At 38.8% G+C, this 22,889-nt stretch overlaps 1 protein-coding gene across 18 annotated transcripts in view; it reads left to right on the top strand.

Annotated features, from left to right (window-relative positions):
* The window catches only part of LOC122888075 (unconventional myosin-XVIIIa-like), a 63,922-nt gene extending 48,146 nt beyond the window's left edge, over window positions 1–15,776 (top strand). For 14 of the 18 annotated variants that reach the window (XM_044222018.1, XM_044222021.1, XM_044222020.1 and 11 more), the window contains 7 exons: window positions 1,168–1,305; window positions 2,562–2,747; window positions 2,844–2,983; window positions 3,642–3,686; window positions 8,774–8,896; window positions 9,517–10,936; window positions 13,453–13,614. In XM_044222018.1, the coding sequence (XP_044077953.1) occupies window positions 1,168–1,305; window positions 2,562–2,747; window positions 2,844–2,983; window positions 3,642–3,686; window positions 8,774–8,896; window positions 9,517–10,921 (2,037 nt within the window). In that variant the 3' untranslated portion in view covers window positions 10,922–10,936; window positions 13,453–13,614. Of the gene's footprint in view, window positions 1–1,167; window positions 1,306–2,561; window positions 2,748–2,843; window positions 2,984–3,641; window positions 3,687–8,773; window positions 8,897–9,516; window positions 10,937–13,452 lie in introns of all 18 variants that reach the window. The other 4 variants (XM_044222022.1, XM_044222015.1, XM_044222026.1 and 1 more) reach the window with 3 other exon arrangements.
* Window positions 15,777–22,889: the final 7,113 nt, after the last annotated feature.

Raw genomic sequence — 22,889 nt, 5'->3', positions numbered from 1 at the left:
TTGTCAGCTAAATGATTAAGGCTCTGCATAAATGTGGTAAGAAGGTCAATGCACCTGATTTAGGCCTATGTTGAAAATAGTGCTTTTATAATAATAGTTACTGATGGAGCACTTTTTCTTCAGAGTTTAACCTCTAACATGTCATGTATTAATGCATGGCCATTTAATTTGTTGATGCCATTGTTTGCAAAATCAATTTCCTCTGGGCAATTAAAGATGAATATAGCTAGTATATAATATAGCAATGTTTATAGTGTGTCTTCATGCACATTACACACGCTCAGGCTTAGAGTAAATGGACTTTCAGAAAGTGTCTCCCTTTAAGTGTTGATATGCATTAGACTAAACAAAGAAAACCATCTGCCTTGAACAGAATGTGTTTCAAATATAATTTCACTAAAGGACAGAACTGAGCTATTGCCACCCTCTAACAGCAGACTCTATTTCTATTAGATTAAGCTACATGCGTGCCAAAGCTTTGGTCCACTCAATTATGTAAGGCCCACCCATCAGAATATTTTTGATTACACTAGAGATACACATCAGGCTGTAAGGCATTGTTAAAACCTGACAGAGAAGGCAGCGATAGCCATCTATAGGATCTGACCTTGAAGTGGTTATCTCATCTCCAGTAGGAGGGAAGTCTGGCTTGTTTAGCAATATCAAAGGAAAGCTCCAAATCCTCCTTGTCTCAGATGCAAAGTCCCTCATTAGGTGCCATGCTGCCCTTTGGGCCAGTTTTGGTGGGACGTATCTTTCTTCCTTTTATCAGTCATGAAAAAACCATTCAGATGGAACAAACATGCTCAGCTCTTTCCCAAAGCCTGTGAAATTACCGTGACTCTGTGTTACTCAGCCTGAACCACAAACTCTTCTTTTGACCATTTATGGTAGATTGGAGGCTTATCTACAACTCATTTTTTAGACTGGATGCACAATATTTACATGTACCAAGATAGATTAAATTTACACAAAAAGGGTGAAAAAGTGAACATTAATTTAGTTTTAATACATGCACATAACACCAGCACTTCCTCTTAAGTTTCATAGTCCTCGCTTAAGAGGAAGTGGAAAAGCAGAGGTCAGGAAGGAGGTGTGCAGTGAGCGCTACGCCTCAGGAGTGATTGTGTGTGTTTACATGTATGTATGTGTGTGTCCCTCCTCTAGCTTCATTCACTGCAGAGCCAGCTAGAGTTCCAAGAACAGTCCATGGTGGAAAAGTCACTTGTGTGCCGTCAGGAAGCCAAGATCCGTGAGCTGGAGACCAAGCTGGAGTACGAGAGGACACAGATCAAACGCTTGGAGGTGAGATAATCCTCTGTGTCTCGTAAATGTAACAGATAGCTTTGTGAAGCTATAACTGCAAATTTGACTCTTCATTTGCTATTTATCAAGATGTAGAGATGATATAAAGTGGGGGTATGGTGTCCCTAGCATAGCTCCATATCTTTGAGGTGCTGGTTAAGAAAAGCATCAATCAGGGAATAAATATATTTTGATTCATAATTGAGAAAACTACCATGTTCAAAACGTTTGCGTTTTTGCATGCTTTAAAGGTCCAGTCAGTAATTTTTGAGCACAGCAATTTGATGGCTATTTATAATATGAATACAACTTAACAGTGTGTGCAGACATTTGCTGACGAAAAGCAAGAAACTACAAAATGCAAGTCAAAGCATTCAACCGTCACTGACTATAACTTGAATTTATTGCAGGCTTTATTGTTTCAGGTTTGCCTGTGAACATTATAAACTTTAATGAAAGTCAACGGGCCTCATGCATAAACCACTCATGCTAACATATTCGTTCTTAAGTGGCATTCACCAGTTTTATCTAATTTTTATGTACAGATAGTTTGCATCTCTCCACAGGGGAAAAAACACTAATTTGACCTAAAATCATAATCTGAATAAATTTAAAGTTTAAATATGATACTGAAATGACCTCAAATAAAATATATAACTAAGACAAACTTAATGCAAAAGTATTGTTCTGTTCACCGTATCATCATGGCTGCCAATTTACTGAGTTTTGTTTTAGATTATTATTGGCATATTTTGGCACAGCAACTTCTACAGTTCAGCAGGAAAATTGTTTCACTCTGACAGCTGCGTCAGGGTCTTTATGCAGGTCTCTGTCCATTATCACCCTCTGGTGCACCAACAGTGTAACATTATATACTGTAGTCTATAATATTATCCCATCTAATGTCTCTGTGACTGTCACGTCCCCTTTACCGCCTCTCATATTAGTAATGCTTGGTTTTTTAAAGACGTTTTTTAGCATCTAGCTTCATGTAGCCTAAACCATTCCCTCTTTACAGTACAAGAAGAAATGGGCAACTTACTGTATACCACCACTGTTCAAATTTTAATGCCATTGTCATAAATGTTAAAAGCAAACAGAGAGCAACTATCTTGGGCTAGGGACAGACATTTAAGGGTAAATACAGAACAAAGGAGATAATTTCATGCATTTATCAAGAGTTGTTCACTTACACACACGTGACCTTTGTAAGAACAAGTTCACTCAGTCGTTCTCGAATCTCGAATCCTCCCCAGACTCTCGTGGGTCGTCTGAAGGAGAACCTCGAAAAGATGACAGAGGAGAGAAACCAACGCATTGCTGCAGAAAACAGGGAGAAGGACCAGAATAAGCGAATGCAGAGGCAGATAAGGGACATGAAAGAAGAAACGGCAGAGCTGACCAAGAAGGAGGCTGAGGCTAGCCGGAAGAAGCATGAATTGGTGAGGCTTTGGGTGCTGGGAGTCTTGTTACAATTCACTGGAGTTCACACTAGACTAGGTAACAGTGCTTCTACTGTGCTGTGATCCTTTCACCAGGAAATGGACATTGAGAGCTTAGAGGCGGCAAATCAGAGCTTACAAGTGGACCTTAAGCTGGCCTTCAAGAGGATAGGTGACCTGCAGGCTGCCATAGAGGACGAGATGGAGAGTGACGACAATGATGACTTAATCAACAGGTACGGTACAGCTTTAATCTTCTACAAAGGAAGATACAATTGCTTCACTGTAGTATGTGCTTGGTACATCAGGGAATACTGTACTGTAGCTAGAGGCCTGAGAACCAGAACAAGTTATCTGCAAGAAACGTAGCAAATGAGAACTGCTTTTTTTTAGTATCCTGTCAATCACAACTTGTATCTTTTCATTCTCTATCTCCCACATCTTCCTACATCAATTTCTCTCAAACATCTTTTGTACTCTGTGAGTCATACTGCACTTTGTCTTTTATCCAAATATTTCTCACATGGTTTAATTCGGCTCACTGCTTCTGATCTTTTGTCTCGGTGCTGGTGTTCCCTGTTTGGTTACTCCTTCCCTCTTTGCAGTGGGGTTGAGGGTTATGCTAGCTCTGAGCCCACTGAGGTAAACAGACCTCTAAAAAGGAAGACATTACACAAACCAGCTCTGTTTGAGAAGGAGGCCAGCAACAGCATGTGTTGATTTACCGAGTCACTGCTTTACAATAGATAGTTATTTTATGTGTGTGTGTAAGTGTAAAACTATTTATTTGCTGTTATCTCATTTTGTCCTCTTTTTGCACTATTTGTGTATCTCACCTTCTCTGTTTCTGTTTTTTCCTTGTTCCACTTTTGGTGTGTTCCACACTTCTGGCAGTTTGCAAGACATGGTGACAAAATATCAGAAAAGAAAGAACAAAACGTGAGAATGGAAAATGCATCCTTTGTTTCTGTCATTATGGTTGTTTTCAAGTTTGTTTTTTTTCTCACCCATTTCAACCACAAGAGAGAATAATGCAGTATTCCTTATCCTTTCAGTTTGTGTTGTTCGCAATAACACTGCGAGGAGAAGTAATGTTAAATAGAATGGAAAGCTGTGTCTGTGCTATACATCTCTGATAAAAACTAAAGGACGGCCCCAGTGTTTCATTTTGTTTCATTTTATTTTGTGCCAAGTGTCTGGAGGTGTCTGTACACAGTCGGCCTCGTTGGAGATTTAAGGGCTTGTTTTTCTACCTTCAGAGCAACAAAAAGTTATTTGAAAAATGTGATGGCACAGAGGATACTTTGCAATGTTAGAAGAAATGTAAACTAGAATGGTAAATAGACTACAACTCTAAATGACACCGGCATTCTCCTCTAAGCCAATCTCACTGCTTTGGAAAACATGACCCAAATGAAAAACAGAAAAATGTTAGAGACCTGAGGTAATACTGCATCATTGTCTCCATGAATATTTTTGTATCAGGCACCATCCTTTGCTAAATTTGCAGCATCATCATACACCTTCATCATGCATTTGTTTGGATCTAGGTTTAAACTTGTTTTGCACTGAACACCTGTCTGCACCTTTCTTCTGTTCCTCTGTGGCTTTTCCAAAGCACATGCAACAAGTCCATATCTCACTGAGTTTGCAAGGGGAATAAACAGATTATTTTCATTTTATGATATGTCCATGTGAAATCAAAGATATAATATGTAAGCAAATTTCCAGTATTGGTTGTTTGAAAGTTTGGAAGAAATCTCTTAAATGAAGATGAATTGATTTCATTTACTGATTGTTTTCATCTTTTCATCTTAGTATTGACTCCATATTGTAGTCATTTTTTGTTCTTCCTTTGATTTAGAGATGATAAGAAATGAGTAGAATAGAGACTGAGATTTATCTGTGACTTACTCCCAGTGCTGAAATCATTATAGTACAGCCTGAAAACAACTGAAATAAGATAAGAATTATGCAACTGGACAAATGTGGACAAATTTGGACATACTGAATGCTTTTGCAATAATAGAATAGAAAGAAATTCCCATTCCAATAACACTGCCCTTCAACAATTCAACATAGATGTGCTACAGGATTACTTAAACTGCAAAAATACCTATATTAACATTTTATCTACAAAGCTGTTTTAAAAAGTAACCTAAAGTCACATTAATTTCATAAGAAAAACAACTTATCTAAAAAAGGTTATACTTATTTCTAGGACATTCTAGAGACAAGTGAAATGCAATGGAAACGTATGGCACTGTTTGGAATAAATAATTTATCAGTTTAACACTGCAGTGTTAAAAATATGCAAAAATGTAAGTTATCTGCTTTTTTTTAGTGAAATCTATTGTTGTATACATTTTCAAAGTATGCCATAAAGAGATGATCTGTATTGTGCCCTTTACACAAACTTAGCATGGTGGGAGTAACTTACATGTGCTCTGGAAGAGCTAAAGCCCATTTGTGTGAGCAGTGCTTGTGACTGTGAAATGATTGCAGCACACTGTGACTGTATATGTCCATAGCTGCACGGTCAGCAAGTGGACAGTGATGGTACAGTGTTTTAACCCAAAGCTCAGCTGTTGATTTCCATGCATGCAAATACTCCACTAATCCAATCTCATTTCATAGTGTCGTGAAACATTTAACTTTAAATACAAATGTTCACCTTGTCTTGCTTTTAAAATGTGTAGTCATTTATTGTGAATGTTAAATATGTTCTTTTGACTGATTGAATCCCATTTTCTTTCAGTTTTTATACAGTCAAAGGGATTGTTGTGGCATGTTAAATCATTTAAACCTTCATCAGAGCAAATAAAAGAAATGTAGTCTTCAGTTTGTAGCGGATATACTCCATAATTTCCCGCTTTAACCTCTGATTGCCTCTTCAAAGAGACATTGCATCACACTCTTTATCACTTAACTTTTTGTTATCCGTTTTTCATCAGACACCCTGTGTGTATCAGTGCTCTGCTTTTTTTTTGTGCAACTGAAGGAAAAATAGCAATGATATTCCATGTTTATTTAATTTCATTTTTCCCTCCTTTGACATCATTGCATTAGCAGCATGGATGATCAATAATGGAGGAAGTGATTTTCGAATTATGAAGTGGATTTTCCAGATGATTTACATTACTATTCAATTGTATTATACTCAATGCTATAAAACAGAGGTTACAATAGCTGGATTATAATTATTGTAGGGGGAGATAATATAAGTTACATTAGTGCAGCAGGCTATATTAAAGTATGGGGATTACATATAATGTAGGTCTGTGCAGTGAAAACTCTTTCAATGCTTCCATCAGTATGGATTGACTGGAAAGTTTGCATATATTTCAAATTATCCTTGAGAATGGGGTGAATTACATCACAGAGTGTGTAGTATACACTATTTTATTAACAGAAATTGATGCCCTATGTTCTTTTTTTTAAATATTTAATTAGTTCATGTTGAACAGATACCAAAAAAATACGGTGTTGGTACCACAAGTGCTAAACTGATAGAACCATAGCCATACGAGATTTGATGCTGAGTGTAAGCATTTGTGACAAAGATTTACAACCAGTGCAGGCCAATTGTCAGAAGCTATTAATGTTCACTTTTAAATTCTTGGGGCTTGTTTGTATCTACGAGCCTCAGGACTGGTTAGCTAGTAGTGTGGGGCCAAGGACAAATCGTTTGTGACACCATTTGCACAGCACTCAATTGTAAGCCACCTTCTATTTCGCACGTGTGTGTGTGTTAGAGAGAGGGGGAAGAGGGAGATGATTTTGCTGTGGGCTGGTTTCAGTATTTTGTTGTGTAATATATCATGTTAAAAAGTCAAACTATCACAGAGATGACAAATGGGCAGCATGTGTAATCAACTTTCTAGTATTAATGAACCTATTATCTTTTTTTGGTGGGCTTTTATCAGTTGTATTTAGCATGCAATAGAAAAGAGAGGGAGTGGAAAATAAAGGGATGACATAATAGCTGAACTTGGACTCACAATTTTCACTTGCCGCCTCATGAAGCACCTCTCAAACTCTGAAATTAACAGGTTTTCCTGTAGAAAATAATATAATCAGGCCATTTAGTCTCTCTGGGATCATAATTACCTTCCCTCTGGAAAGCCTGGCCGTAAGGTTGATGATGAGAAAGTTAAATATGTTAATGCTTGTAGAAAGCTTGAAAGCCTGAATACCATTCAGTCCAAGAATCTAAGGCTTCTTTCTGTCTGTGCTCACTCCCTCACAAAACTCATTCACCACCAGCACCGCCACTACCTTTCTTGTGTAAAAAAAAAAAAAGGCTTTTAGGCAGACCACCAAAAAAAATAGAAAGAAGGAGAGAGGACACTTTGTTCTCAGAGGAAACATGACTGAATGTGAGACACAAAGCTTGGTGACAAAGGAAATGGTTCGGTGTTCATCGGGACACCTACATAGATGGATATGTGGTATGTGGACAAATGATAGAGCTCAGCAGTCTGGCTGTCATCTCACACCTCTTTGAATATTGTGTTTGCTCCTTAAAAGTATTTTTTGCAATATTTTGCAACATGCTCCAAGGCTCAGATAGATAAGCTTGTCCAAGAATCAAGATCTGTTACCTGCATCACTGTTTCTCATTTGTAATGGTAGTCAGCTGTCTGTAGACACAGGATGAAATATCTACAACTAAGTGATAAACAAGGCAAATATTTTAGATTGATGATGGGTGGCCCATTGGAAGTTACTGTAGGTTAGACTATAAATAATAGTTAAGATGAAACTCAAAGGCTGCAATAAATCAAGAGGAATTGAAAATTGCAGCTCTTATACAACAACCCTGTCATCAATGTTGCCAATGTTTGCCCTGCTGCAGTTTAATATACAGTATGTTGTCCTGTTCTGAAACCAAAAACTATATAATGTAAAATGCAATTTTCTCTGACAGAGCTTACAACAGTAACACAAGTCAAGTGTAGTTTAGGCAATCAGAACATATGCATCTCTGTGCAATTTTAAAACTGTGAAATGTGAAAATTTGTTTTCACACATCATATAGCAAAGGAAGATAGTGTATCTAGCACTGAAGTTGGAAACAGTGTGTCCTCAAACAAATGGAAAATTCTTAATGTACTGCATTCTCTAATCACATTTCAACCATGATAGCAGTATTGACTTAGAGGTTATGCCACTCTACTTTCTTCTTCCTCACCATTTCCTGTTACTTTAACCTTCTAGGACAATGGGATGCATAATTCAGAAAATTCACCATGGATTTGTAATGAATGAGGATTGACCTTATCCAGGTGGGATCTACCTAGTTTTTCATTGGGATCCACAGATCTCTGTATATTGATTGTTATGTCAAGCGAAGGGCCAGGGGGCTGTCTCATGGCTCCACTCCAATAACAATCACCAGGAGCAGGTGACACGCCACACAGATGCTTGCAGCCCATAACCAGACACACAAGTTAATTATGCCTCCAACAGCTTCGTCTACAGTACATTCTGCCTAGATAATGCATCTACATCTGTTGAACATTCTGTTGAAAAACATCTTGAATATGTTGAGCTTGTTGTGTCACATAATCATGCTTATCTGTAGCCTGTCTGGATTGCCTTGCATCATACTGACCCCTATTATTATAAGAGAATGACTACAACTGTGAAATTACAAACAAAAAGATATGTGAAAACTAACCATTATTTTGCCTGTGTAATTCCTGTGATGTTACACTGCATACAATATTCACATAACAAGTAATTTAGTCGATTTCTTGCCTGAAAATTTTTCTAAATTGATTCTGAATTGTCGCACAAGGCAGATTAAAGCAGTTAATTTTAAAAGTATCAAAAAACTGAGTGAGGATTTATGAAAATTGTTAAAAGAAGTTGATTTGTATTAAAACCAAGGGGAATTGTCTTGATTGAAAGAATTTTGCACTTGAAGATGTAAGAATGACTAGTTAAGATGAATATTTTTGCTGTGCTGTTAGAGTCTCGGATGCTCCTCACAAACTCTAGATGATTTTGTTTCTCCACAGTGGGGATGAGACAGAAACAGACTCAGAGGTAGAGGACCGTGTGGATGGAGTTAAATCCTGGCTCTCGAAGAACAAAGGCTCCACCAAGACCCTGTCAGATGAGGGAAGTCTGAAGAGCACCAGGTTAGTGCTCACATCCTTTTGCATCATGACAGATAACCATGTACATCCCTGTGGTAATGTAATGATGAAACTACCCACATTCCCAGCCTTAAAAAGACCCAGGATTACCTGGGGCAGTTTGTAACAGAAGGATGGGTATTTCATGTGATTAGGTGTCATCTCTCTCTCCCAGTAATCTGTCTAATGACAGCAGGCAGAATGGGGAAGCGGCTGCTGTCAGATTTATTGAAGTGGCCCATGGCCAGTTGGCACGCCTGCTAAATGACGCCTCTGCCACAGTTAGATAGATCGTCTCACTGGTTGATTGCCACACTTTCTACAGTGTATACTGTACATAACGGTAATAGCCAGAGGTATTGTATATGTTCCCTGACTCTTGACTGGTCCCAAGGACAAAATGAAAATGACAGATTTATTCTGTCCGACATCTGACATACGTGTCAAGGTACCAAAATCTAGTCTCAGTCTCAGTTACCACGTATCAGGTTAGGTTTAATATGCTGCGTGTAGCATACAATTAAAGATTAGAGTTTCTCCTTTAAGTATGTAGAGTTTCTGATTTTTTCTTTGTGTGTTCTGTTGGTTGTCTCTGGTGTCGATTTTATTACGTAACCCTTTAGATATTCAGCAAATGCAGACGCCAAAGAGGTGAAAGAAGGTAAGGAGAAGATGAATGACGGAAGTAAAGATGGGAAAGAGGTAGAGCAGAACAGATCAGTGTCTGTCATGAGTTCCTTAAGCTACAGGAAGCGTTCCAACCTGAAAGACTCCATAGGAGGGACAGGCGATGAGAGCTCCCTGTTTAGCACTCTCAAAGAACAGCCTGACACACCAGACCATGCCTCCATTCGCAAAGCCAAGTCTAAGTCTGGAGACCTCCAGGAGGATTGGAAAAAGAGCCAGGCACAGGAAGACTTTGATGACAAAGGCTCCGTTATCTCCATGGCCTATTCTGAAGCCACCAGCAGAGCTAGGAAGGGCTTAGAGTCCCGCTGGACCTCACGCAGCAGCCCTGAATTTGATAAGGACTCCATAGTGTCCTCTGTGGCTCCCAGCAGGATGTCCACCAGGAGGGGCATGTTGGACATGGATGATGACAATAAGTCGACTATCAGCAGCGTGAGCCGCTCTAGCCCCCGATCGCTGCATCGCAGCACCTCTTGGAAAGACGACAGACGCAGTAGCTCACGCCTGTCCCTTGCCCGCAGCTGTGGTCTCAGTGAATTCGGCTTGCGTGTAGATGATGACGACAATGATGATGGCCAGAGTGTGGCTTTTAGTGAAGGGGGAACTTCATCTTACAGTCCCCGCTCCATCAGTCGCAGCCTTTCTACCCCAGCCCAACCACGCTCCTCAGACGGCAATCTGCCAGATTCATCTGACATTAAGTCAGTTACCCACCGCAACTATTTGGACCCTGACTTGGAGGCTGCCATCAATGAGGTGCTGAGCTTCAAACCCATTAAGTTCAAGCGCAGCAAACTTGATGAGTCTAGTGGTGAGGAAGAGGATGAGAAGAAGGAGCCAGGAACTGAGGGCAGTAGGAGGAAGGGACAAGACGAGGGGCTTGGCTGCAGCACATCCAGCCTGCTCCGTTCTGCATCAGGCTCTGCTCTGGACTACGGGAATCGACCATCTAGCACCCTGAGTACCAGCAGCTCCCGCAGTCGTAAAGATAAAAAAAGTAAAGTCTCTCCGTCTGATGACTCCTCTTCAGACGGTCATCACAGCAGAAGGAGCTCAAGAGGGAAGAAGGACAAGAAGTCCAAGAAGAGATCTAAGAAGAAGCAAAGTACGTCAGAGGATTCCACTTCCTCCTCAAAGTCATCTGAATCTTCTTCCTCAGACTCAACCATCTCCTATCGCAGCTCCAGCAGTGTTAAAAGGGGCCCGAAACGACCATCTGATCATGATGAGAAGGAGCCTGCAGGTCATGGGCCATCTGGCAAGAAGGAAACCAAGAAGAAGCAGAAGAAGATGGATAGCTTGGTGATGAAGTACCTCTACAGGCCTGACAGTGACTGATACCAACAGTGGAAGGTGATGCTTGGTGTGATAATAACCCAGGGGTCTGACATAATTGAATCTGATTTGGGATCTTTCACTTAATGTACTAACTTAGTACTGCTGTGTGTGAATGTTTTGTATTCTGACTCTGAGAATTTTCCTTGATACACTAATGTTAACTTGTATTGTACTAGATAAGCCCTAGCTACGTTTTTCAAAAGTCACATTGGTCAATTAGTGCATGCCACTGTTTTCTTTCCCTTTGCTCCTGCCAACATTTGTCTTCAATTTACTGCAGCACTATAATAATACATCTAGCCTGCATTACTGAAACACTCCAGTCACTTCAGCTGTGGATACATTTTATTGAAATGTATACTGTAATCCAACATTGCAATTCATTGAAGGTTACTTTTCTCTTTGTTGAGTTAACATTTATTTGTCCCACTCCCAACCATCAGAAGCAGTGCATTGAAATACTAGTCAGCAGACATACTAGTGTTGTAAAGCAATGTTACTGTCCTGTTTCCATTTTGAAAAGATGGATTGCATCTCTGCAAATCTGAATGTTTCTCCTAATGTGCTTGATGCTGATATAAGTACATAGTGTTGAGAGAGTGGTGTCAGCAATGAGGCAAAAACAAAATTACACCAATTTTTGCTTTAACATGTTAGCTGAGAAGAGTTTAAAGAGGTGTGACATGACTGTTGATATTACTTGATGTGAATACTTTGCGTCATAATTAAATAGCTAAGATTAGCTCTAAGCTTCAAAAGCCTATCTATTTTAAGAGTAATTTTACTGACAGTGTGAGCGTTCTGCCTCTTGTTGTTGTGTGATTTAAAAATATGCAAGACAGTGGGCTTGAGGTTTTTTTTGTCTTTTTTGTTGTTGTTTACCTCTCTAGTTGAACACTGGCTCTTGGGTTATTCACTGTAGGGTAAATTAAGCCAGGTTGAGTGGACTGAAGATGGTACTGGCACATATATGTGACCATGTCAACAATCATAATAGTACTCAATGACAGTGTTTTAGTTTGAAGTCACTTTGAGTACTTTGAGTGTGTTCAAAATGTCATCTGTAACACCACTATAGAGCTTCCATGCTACCAGTTTTCCAAGAGCGCTGCTCTCTAGTACCCAGTTACAAGGCAACAACAGCTAAACCCCAAAATTGATTAAAACACTTCCTTTAACAAAGTGGCACTTCACTGTTGATAAACATGCCTGTAATTAATTATTAGGACATTTCAGTTCTCATTCATAGCACTCGTTTTGATGTCTCACTATGGGATACGTCATGCTACTCAGAGAACCAGGGTTACGCAAGTAACCTAAAGTACATATTTTTTTGTATGTGTTGCTCACATACCATCTTGCTTATTTTGCTCATTGCTTGTTTTCTGCAACATTCATATCACTTTGTTGGAACACCCATCAAAGTAATTTATAAATTTGTTAATTTAAAGGGCACCCATAACAGTAATTAACAACAACACCTATTTCTCACTTTTTATAATTGCAGGAGATTGTAAATTTTGATGTCAACATTAGTAGGTCCCCTGCTATGTTTAGCGCTTGTCGTGACTAACTTACACATCTTGCGACACCAAATGGGAGTTATCTCAGCCTTCCAAAAGGATGACATGCAGCAGTTTATATGACAAGGCTGGAAAGTAGTTAAGCCTTTTTCAAAAATCTAATACTTCAAAATACATAGATATTAGGTTGTGGATAATTGTAAATCACATGAAGACAGTTCTGGTTGCTATATGTGGGTGTTATTGAGCTGAAAGGACATATTTCAGTTGCTCTTTGATTCTTGTCCTAAGGGTGTGTATTAAAGAGCAGTGCTTGTGGCAGGCTGAATGCATGAAATCTCTACAGTGACTCAGTGACTTAAGTTGCCATTCAAGTATTGCTTTTAGTGATTGTCATGCCATGTGTTGTCATGGCAACATAATCTAAGGATATAAAGCCCCAGTTTTAAATGACCTTTAATGAGTGTGGTGAGTAGAAGCAAGGTACAATACAGAACACAAAATTCGTTATTGAGCTCATCAATGCTGAATTAATCCCTTGCACGATCTGGCCCCTGACATTTACCTTACTAACTGCACATACTTTTTACTAATATGCCACAGTCACAATGTTCATGCATGTAAAGTGTAAATATTTGTCTAGATATTTGTGGCTTTGACATTTAATAGATGAGAGTTTCTTGTAATGATTCTTGTGGGTTAATACCGGCAACATTAATCTAGGACCATGGACCAAGAATATTTCTGAAGCGTTTTTCCTATATACTAATTAAAAATGAAAATTAGTAAGCCACCATGATAACAATATGCACATATGCTATGCACACCTCAGGGGATGTGTTGTTTACTGCCTGAGGAAGAGTGTAATCTTGCAGCCTAAATTGCTTGTGGTTTGCCATGTCATATTTTTACAACAACTTTTTTCCTTCTCTACACCTTTTCATTTTGTTTCTACTGTAGCCAATTAATGATATAATGGTGTGTCTGTATGTGTGTTGACCCCTATAGCCCTCCTGTGTGCCGTAGACACCTGGGTCTTGGCAGATCTGATGAAGAAGATGAGGTGGACAGAGACCCCAGCAGACAGTCGATGAAGCAGAGCAACAGCGAAGGCACATTGGCAGAGAGCGCATCGTAACCCAAACTCAGGTCACCTCGTCCTTTCAGTGACACCAAGCAAAAAGGAGGGACAAGATTCTTTCCCCACAACTTTACCACCACTTCTCAGCCAGCAAGAGAGGCCAGCTGCTTCCAGAGTCAAGGACAGAGAAGGAGCACACAAAGAACAATTTTAAGATAGATTAGCCTGGGATTTTTAGCATATTTTACTTACTATGGTGCACTCATTCACATCATAAAGTGATGTTGCTTCTATGGTTAATATGTGCTTTTTCTTTTATGTTTAACACAACATATTGAATAAGTTAGTCAATACAGAACAGTGAAGTTGAGCGCTATCAGAAGAACTTCCTGCTGCTACTTTATTTATAAGAGCTGCTTTTCAGGCAAATTTAAGCACTCCTCTGCACTCTCCTCTCACTATTCAGATAGCTCTGCCAAGAGGATTTAGATAAACCCTCTGGCTACACTTCTTCAAGAAGGTCTGACCAACTATTAAGACTGTTCTTATCTCCTCCCCATTAATGTGGACTAGCACGGTGGGAGGAATTAACCCATTTTCAATTAATTATCTTGCTGTAAGTTTACATGTGGCTCTTGTTCCGAGCTGAGATATCCATCATTTCAACAAAGTGATGCTAGGTCATGATAGCTGACATCAAAGCAAAATCATTTTGGAAAATAAACTTCTATTTAAACTAAGCTGTTAGATGTGATAGATAGGTTTGAAATGCTGAGAAATGGATTTAAAGCAAAGTCTGATCTAAAAGTGTATATAGTATACGCAGATATATAATATTGTACGTGAAATCAAAGCCTTCACATGAACTATTGAAATAAATTAAATTTTTTAAAGCTAGTGAGAGAAGTATTTTATTAAGATAAGTTTTATGTCATATTCCTGATTTATTTTTATCTTTTAGTGGAGTGCATGCCAGAATGCTTTTGGTTTGGCTCTTTTGAGGCTCAGTCATGCTTTTGTCCACTACTTTCATATTTCTTGAAATTCAAAAGGGAATGTATTTGTTTGCTATTATAAAGGAGCTTTCCATAGAGCTTTTGAGACCTTGCAGATGCACAAACACTAGACTTCTACTGTATATAATACATTAAAGCTCCTTTTAACATTAAAAGGAGCTTTAATGTATTATATACAGTAGATCCTGCAGAATAATATTTCAGTATAATGAAGTCCATGTTTGAATTGCACATCTTGTTATTTGTTTCAGGTGTAAAGTGCAGATTGTCTTGAACTGAGGGATTTTTTGGCCATATCAGTTTTTTTGGCCATATCAGTTTAAGCAATAAAATAATGACATCCTTTTCAGTACAACATGGTTCTCCCATTTTAAGGTGCCAAAGACTCTGTTCGTTAAATTGGTGATTTTTTTGCATGTGAGAAAAATTGGGATTGGGACTTTTAGAGGTTATTTGTCCATGACCACCAATGAGCAACACTCAAACTCATATTGTGATGTTGAGTGATTCCCAGGCTGTGTGCATTTTAATATCTAAAAGGATTCTGATGCTGACTGTGACGTTTTGGGAGGGTTTTCCATGTCAGACTTGTTTATTTGTACTCCATTAGCCATCTGTCTACTCTGTATTACCTCATAGAATGCTGCTAAAAAAAACCTTAAATTAAAGCCAGTCTGCTCTTACAATTCGATACCTTTATGTGATTTATTGCTGTCCAGACACATATGAAACTTGCTGGTTATTTCTATATTTGGCCTTAGAGAATTATTATGATATCCTTAGATGATGGTGACCTTATGAATTTTAAACTCTATTTAAAGGTAGATATGTAGGTAGATTTGAATAAAGAAGCATATACAGTATATGTGCATGTGGACTGTCTGCACATGTGCAAAGAAAAGCTTCAAGTGTCTGGCTTGCTATTTGCATATCTTCTCAGAAGAGGCTAATCTGCATTTCATGTCTTATTTTCTCAGTTTTTTTTTCTTTCACACATGAATATTAATGTGGAACACAGGAAACTTTGATTCAGAATAGACTTGTTAAATGAAAGAGTTTCATTGCTTCTAAGTTGGAGTTGCTGGAATTACACATAATGTTTCAAAAGTTTGTATACTTCATCATATTTTTTTGAAAAGGTCTCTTTTCATTATTGAACAGATCGCCATTTGTAATATGAGTGATTTTGTAGGGTTTTTTAGTAAATAAAGTCAGCTGTTTGTTTACAGAATCAATGTTGGCTTGCTGTAATTGCATAGAGGTATCATTTGGATGCAATTTTGTTTCAAATTCCCTGCCGTCAAAAAACAGTTGGAGAAAAGGAGGTTAGAAAGTAGGCAGGACAGTTTTAGCAAAACAAGTCATTGATGTATTTGATTAATTTTAGCTCATCTACCCCACAGTAACTTCTCATCAGACCCATCCAGTTTTCTCAGGAGACTACAGAGGAAACAAACAATTCGTTGAAATGATTAATTCGGAGCCGTTGGAAGACTGAGCGTTGCTTACACTACCTGGTTGTTAATATGACTGCTGCACAGCTACACGGTTCAAAACCAAGCTTGGGGCAAATTCAGGAAGATCAAAAACCTAGAGCAAGCACTTTCTTCCTCCCCACATCAATCTCTATTCTACATAGGTGAAGCTTACCTAGATTCAAAGGGATTGATGGTTTTAGATTACCACCTTGGTTGACATTCCCAGTCAGTGTGTTTTGCTTTAAAGAATCCTCTATTTATCCAACCAATCTGTAATCCTCATTCCTGTGCACAACCTGTTCTGGTGCCTCACTCTGTGCCAGGGAGCTTTTGCTGTAATTTCAGTTCACTTGCGTGCACCCTCTGGGTGGCTGCATGTTTCTGCTTAAAGGCTTTCCATTGAGTGACAGATTAAATTCTGCTCCCGATTTTACTTATTTTGGCTCTAACACTGTTTCACAAGCCACTGGAGCAGGAAGTCATTAGCTTGACAAAGCCAAGCAAGTGTGTGTTTATGGTGCCACCCTCCCTGTTATTTAGACAGAATGGTCTGGCCACAGACATTTACTGTGCTGGAAGTCTAATGTTGCACCTCCATGGACAGGGCTGCCATGTATAATAATGTAGAATGCCAGTAGTCTTATCATTGCTGTACATATGGTTAATTTGCTTACTGAGTAGAACACCTGAGTACGCTGTCATATCCTTTACATTCCATTTGGAATTTGTCTGGAATTGTGTACTTTTCTTGATATATTCATGGAAAACACCTGTCTCCTTCAACAAGATTTTGTGCCAATATGGACAAATATGCACCTTTTAATATTACAAAGCAGATGTAGAGCATCCAAACTGAATCAGAACTGACTCTTAAATCAAACTGTGTGCCAGTTTTCTGCATAAGCAGCTCTGTTCGCCAAGCTTCTCCACATTTTGACCTTGGTTGAAGGCCACCCTGCCAGGCAGCAAAATATGTGGGGGAGCAGTTAGAGGGGAGAATGTGTTTATCAGGCATCATCCTCAACTATTAGCGCTCCAAGTTTTCTGCTGGATGCTTACTGTCAATATAACACTGATTGGAGGCACTGGGACACTGCCTGCAGGGACCAGGTGAGGAGGCTGCATTCATTTGCAATTCTGAGATGAAAAGACAAAGTACAGTGTACTGCTTGGGTGCCTCTCTTTGTTTGCACATACAATTTCCACTCTAATGAACACTGCACAGTAGTTGGCCCTTGTAACAAGGCTCAAAGGTAGGCTCAAACATTGTTTACATTTCGCATAGGTCTTTGCAGGGCCTGGGGAACAATAAAAGCATTTTTCTCTTCCTGTAACATAAAAGTGAATCAGTTTTAGCACCCACAGCAATCTGAAATCTTTGATTTATTTTGTTTTATGTCACTCATCATACCTAAGCACAGTGTAAACCTTGAAAACAAAATGTCTAAAATCCTTGGAGTAGAAAAAGGAAATGTGTCTATCACCAATTTCAGTGTTGGATTTCTCTCTCTATCTCCACTCCACAGTATGCAGGTGGCCACAGCCTCCTGCTGTGCTCAGAGCTGTTCAGTGCTTAGTGTCCCTGCCAAAGGAGAGTTGCTGCCCTTGTCGTTGGTGTGTGTGTGTGTGTGGGGGGGGGGGGAAATGAAGACTTGGGATATACTCTACAGCAGTACACTACATCTGAGGGATTTGAAAGGGTTCGCAAATGGTCCTTCCTTCTAGCCTCTCTCAGTGGGAAAGTGTGGGAAAGATCATTTACCTGTTTCACAAATGCCTCCAGCACTTGCTACCGCACTGTGATGTGATTTCATTTCTGTTGTCTTTCCCCTTCCATTGCTATTATGTTTTTAGCTCTGTAAACTTGTTTAGATGTAGAAAAGAGATGCAAGGGCATCCTGGAAGCCAAGTGTTAAAACCATACCATATAACTACAATGTCCTTTAGACTTATCTGACAATGGACCTTTTTTGCATGTCGTTTCCCTCACACTATCCTGGCAGTCTCTACTGTACTGTACTATCCAGTAAATATGAATTGGTAAAATAAAAATTATCTCAAAAATGTACAAAAAGATCAAGTGAACTCCTACAATCCAAATCTCTATCTCACAGGTCAAACACAAATTTGGAACATGTTTAGATCTCAGTACTTCAACGTATATACAGTACAGTGCGAAGTCTGATCTCCAAAACAAAAATTTAATGGCTAATTTAATGAGGTCTAGTGGTGACAAAAAGCATGAATTCCCTTTATTCAGAGAGGACCTAGCGTGTGCTGTGTACATACTTTTTAGCATTACACTGAACATTTGAAGAGGAAATAAATGTTTCACTGCACAAAATAGGCAAAAAATGCAATGTTTGTGCTTTGTGCATATGATTGATGATCAGTAGTGATTGCTTTACCGTGTGCTGAGATGCATGGCTTTTTACCAAATCTGATTACTCTCAGATTTGGAACAACACCTACCCACCTGTTAGAATTTCAAAATCCTCCTACTGTTTGGTCTATTTTTTGTTTTCAGCTGCCGAGTGATGGAGAACAGCGATACGAGAGAGAGAATATGTGTGTTATTTTTCTGTCGCAAAACCTAAAAAGCTTTATCTTCAGGCTCAAATGGCCTGTGACAAGCAGTCTGCTTACCACTAAAAGGTAAGCAGTTTCATTGCAACAGTATTTTGCATCTCTTGGATCTCTTTTCGTATCAGCTCATCTCTATTGTGAAAATGTGACCCTATTGTCCATATTAATTAGTGGCCAAACAGATGGGAGGGTTTGTGGGGGTGGTGGTGGTTACGGAGACTTGTGAAGGAGGCTGCTGCTGTAGTTGCACTTCACTCATGTGCTGATCAATGGAGTGATAGATTACTAAATAGCCCTTTAACTCTCTAGAAGTGGCAGTCACAGCTGCCCTTGCTGTGATGACATGTAGTGTAGTGGGGAGTGAGAAAGTATTATGCTAAGAACCAAATTCCTATTTGCAGTAGATTTTTTGTATTGACTGAGGTGCTCGTAAATGATTGTACTGTCCCCCATTTTCTCTGCAGGTCCATTAATGTATTAAGGTTTATTTCTAATGATCCTTCAATCTTCAGATCCCACTTCCAAACAGGAGGCCATGTTGCAGCCAAGCTTTCCAGTTCCACTTCATGGTCACTCTCATTCTGCCCAGGATCTTGTCCCTGTCCCAAAGATACCTCAAGAGGCTGTTACTAATTATTTTAGACATTGTCTTGGCAATCTCATTCACTGCAAGGACATTTTTCTTGATGAAACTTATAATGATTCCATTCTTAAGAATACTGAGGTTTTTAATCACAAGGGAAACGAGCAAAGTTTGAAAATAAGTGTGAAAACATACAGCATGGTGACTTTACCAGACACTTAATAAATTCTTCAGCTCTGTCAGTGCACGAGTCATTGCGCCGAGAGATAAAATGTTCTCGATTTGGTGCCAGAACTTGACAGCATGGTGGTCTTTGCCACCAAACTCACAAACTATAAACTGATGGATAGTGGGAATTAACTATGCATCTAATTGCAGAATTTACAAGCATAACTCACTGAGCAGATGGAAGTCATTGGTGTGTTTGGAGTCACTTTATTCAAACCCCAGGATATTGCACTGCTTCAGTGTCCAGAGGAACATATTCATCTACAAAGAGGGATTTATTTAAACTAATACAAAAGCCTAGTGGCAATTTGGCTCTGGACTGGTATTGTGTCATCGAGTCTTGGCATGTGCAGAGTGAAAACAGCTCTGCTGGAATCCATACCAGATCTGGATGGCTGTCATTGTTGTCAGGTGGTGGAGACATCTTAACCCGTAGTGGACTGTAAAGTATACTTCTGTATAAATGAATTTCAGCATTAAAAACAGTAGTGGTAGTTGAAATGTTTTGATTTGGGAGAAAGGATCCTCAAACGTGTTTTTCAGATAATTATCCCATTCTGCACAACAAAATTAAATGTGACAAATATTTTTTAATATAGTGAACAGTGGATCACCGGATCATCAAATTAAGGTGCTAATATCAATGAAATGATGCCATTCTAGTAAATATTCACAGAAATGAAATGAAAGTCACAAATTAAATTGCGAAAGAGTAAAAAACAGATAATTTTTAAGATTTTTTGTGTTTTAAAAAAAATATATAGAATAATAGAATAAAATTATAGAATAAAAAAATATTCTATATCTCAGGATGTTTGGTATTTGTAATGATTTTTTTCAAAGATTTAACTTTTCATTTCTGGAGTGACTGAAAGACATATTCACTCACATCTGATCCCTAAATCTAAGACATCAGTGATATGTATTGACACAATCAAGTATAAAAAAAATTAAAAATCAAAGACATCATTTCTTTTCCATTTCAACTTAGCCCCGTGGAAATTGGGGAAAGCAATTTGAAGCCACAGCCAACTGGAAGAACAGTTATTCAAGGAGAACCAATCAACATCCAGCAGTGAGGAATTGAATGGAGATAATCAGCCACTGAATAGGAATTTGAAAATGCATAAAATGGTAAAGTAGTGCCTCAACATATCCAGAGATTGACAGTCAGACACTGAGTGAGTCAGACAGGATACTAATGTCTGTCCTGTCATTCGGTCTTCCCTTTTAGCAGGCTCCATCTCACTGCCCATGTGGGACTCAGTCTGAGTGACAAGCCACTGACTTTACAATCTCTCAGCCTCAAAGTGTGGGCAAGCATGCCTGTATCAAAATGTGATCGCAGTGGATGGTCTGAGTCATCATTAGTGAATTTTATATATTATGGACATACATCATTATATTACTTCTTGTTCATTATTTTCTATTGATAGTGCGTGATCTCTATTTGGCCTGTTGTCCCATCTGCTTTAAGTATTTGGTTGGATTAATTCTTAGTTCAAGGTCGTCACAGAATCTTTGGTCAGATAAAGATTAAATAAAATAAATAAGGGAACAGCTGAATATTTTTCCTGGAACTGGAATGAAGTCTGATCTAAATGGGAGAAACAATGTTCTAATGGTGGAAATATGAAATCCATGTCACCACTAAAGTCAAAGTTATTCTTAGGATATCTGTCCATTGAATTTCACAGAATGTATTTTAAAGCGTTTCAGATACCCTGATGACAGGCAGACATAATCTGCTTAAACTTTAAGCTTTAGTCAGCGACTACATATGGTGATGTTTAATGTGCGGCACTACCTGCAGTCAGAAGTGCTTCTCTGACAAAACACCTACCTGATCACAAAGTCTAGCAATGTTGCTAGGAGACTTTATGTCCAGGCAAATGGTAGGCTATTAGGCACTGAATTATTCAGAATCAGTACTGGAGGTGATGCTGTTAAGAAAGGTTATATCAACATGGAAGGCCTTTTTTTTCCCGAGACCTTTGCAAGAGTAAAAATGGGCTGCACCTCTGGACGTTGAGGTGGATCCATTTATGTATAATATTTCCTCACATTCATCCTTTGCAGTGCTCGTTCAAGGGCATGCAATCAAAAGTGCTTGTGTTTTTTCTGTGCTCTTCTCTTTTCCAGACCGCTGCTCAAGCTATGTACTGTATGTGCATGGAACCTTGCCATGCCAGAGGCACAAATTAATCTACACCGCTTGTCCACCTGCACCCAGACCACATACAGTACAAGGGCACATGCATTTATTTCACGTCTTCCTGCGGGGCCAAATATACAGAGACATTTAATTTAGAGCTGTCGTCTCTTGCTATCTGCTGTTTTCCTGGCTATTTTTCTGGCTAAACAATTCAGCATTTCAATGAGAGGTAAGCTTTTGCAGTTTATGCCTTACCAGGATGAAAAGGCTGGTTTCCCAAAGACATGAGAAATGTGACTATAAATCTCCAGCATTAGAAATAATAATTTGCAAACCTCCTATTGATGTCTGTGGCAGGTATACTGTATATGATGTTTTAGTCTGTAATTCTGACTCTCCAAACAGCACTGCCTTAGAACTAACTGTTGTACAGTATTGGTTGTGAGGCAGCACTAGCTGCTGTTTCTGTAACTCGGAACTAAAAGGAAATTGCTTGTAATATTTTTCAGGAAAATAACAGATGGCAGACATGTTGAAAAATACAGCTTAAGGGCTTCTTTGAGGTTCAGTCTGTAAGTCCTTTTTATGTTCAGGCAGCTGCAGTATGTACAGACAAATAAGTGGTACGGGTGATAGTACAGTGTATTTACAATGGAAGAAGGAAGTGCTGCATGGCTCTGTTGGCTGATCCGACAGGTGCTCTTTAGTGGGGCAGGTGAAAGTACAAAAAACAGAATCCAGGAGGTCGTGCTTGATATTAAGTGGTGTAGACAACCATGGAAAAAAACATCTTAAGGTGACCGTATGGTACAGTGTATTTGTGGGAGAGGTATATATGGTAGCCGGACATCACTAAGACATGCTATTAATACAGTTAAATCACTTGATTGCCCCACTCCACTTTCCTTTTATCCTCTCACACCACTATCATCATATCAGTGACAAACCTTTGACCTATCAAAAGCAGCGGCACCATTTTTTTTAACTCTAAAATTATTAAACACATCTCACAAAAAAAGTTTTTTATATTTTTTGTGTCATTCAAACCCAACTCAAAAATAGAACTTAGACCACAATATACCTTTTAGTCCATACACATTAGGAACTATCTACACAGCATTGTAACAATATGGCAAATTTTTGGCAATTTATTTTAAAGAGTTTGCAAAAAATAGCAATGCCAGCTAAGTTTTAAAACTGATAGTTCTGTGGTTTTTGGTGCATTGTAGCCAATATTAGATGGCAAAAAGATTTAGCCTCTGGTTCATTTGAATGGTATGCAGAATTTATTCAGTGCATGTTTTTTGTTCTATATCAT

The sequence above is a fragment of the Siniperca chuatsi genome, linkage group LG14 (genome assembly GCF_020085105.1).
Source record: "Siniperca chuatsi isolate FFG_IHB_CAS linkage group LG14, ASM2008510v1, whole genome shotgun sequence".
Taxonomy (NCBI): domain Eukaryota; kingdom Metazoa; phylum Chordata; class Actinopteri; order Centrarchiformes; family Sinipercidae; genus Siniperca; species Siniperca chuatsi.
Note: the sequence above shows the minus strand (reverse complement) of the source record. Positions and strands in the feature narration are given on the sequence as shown.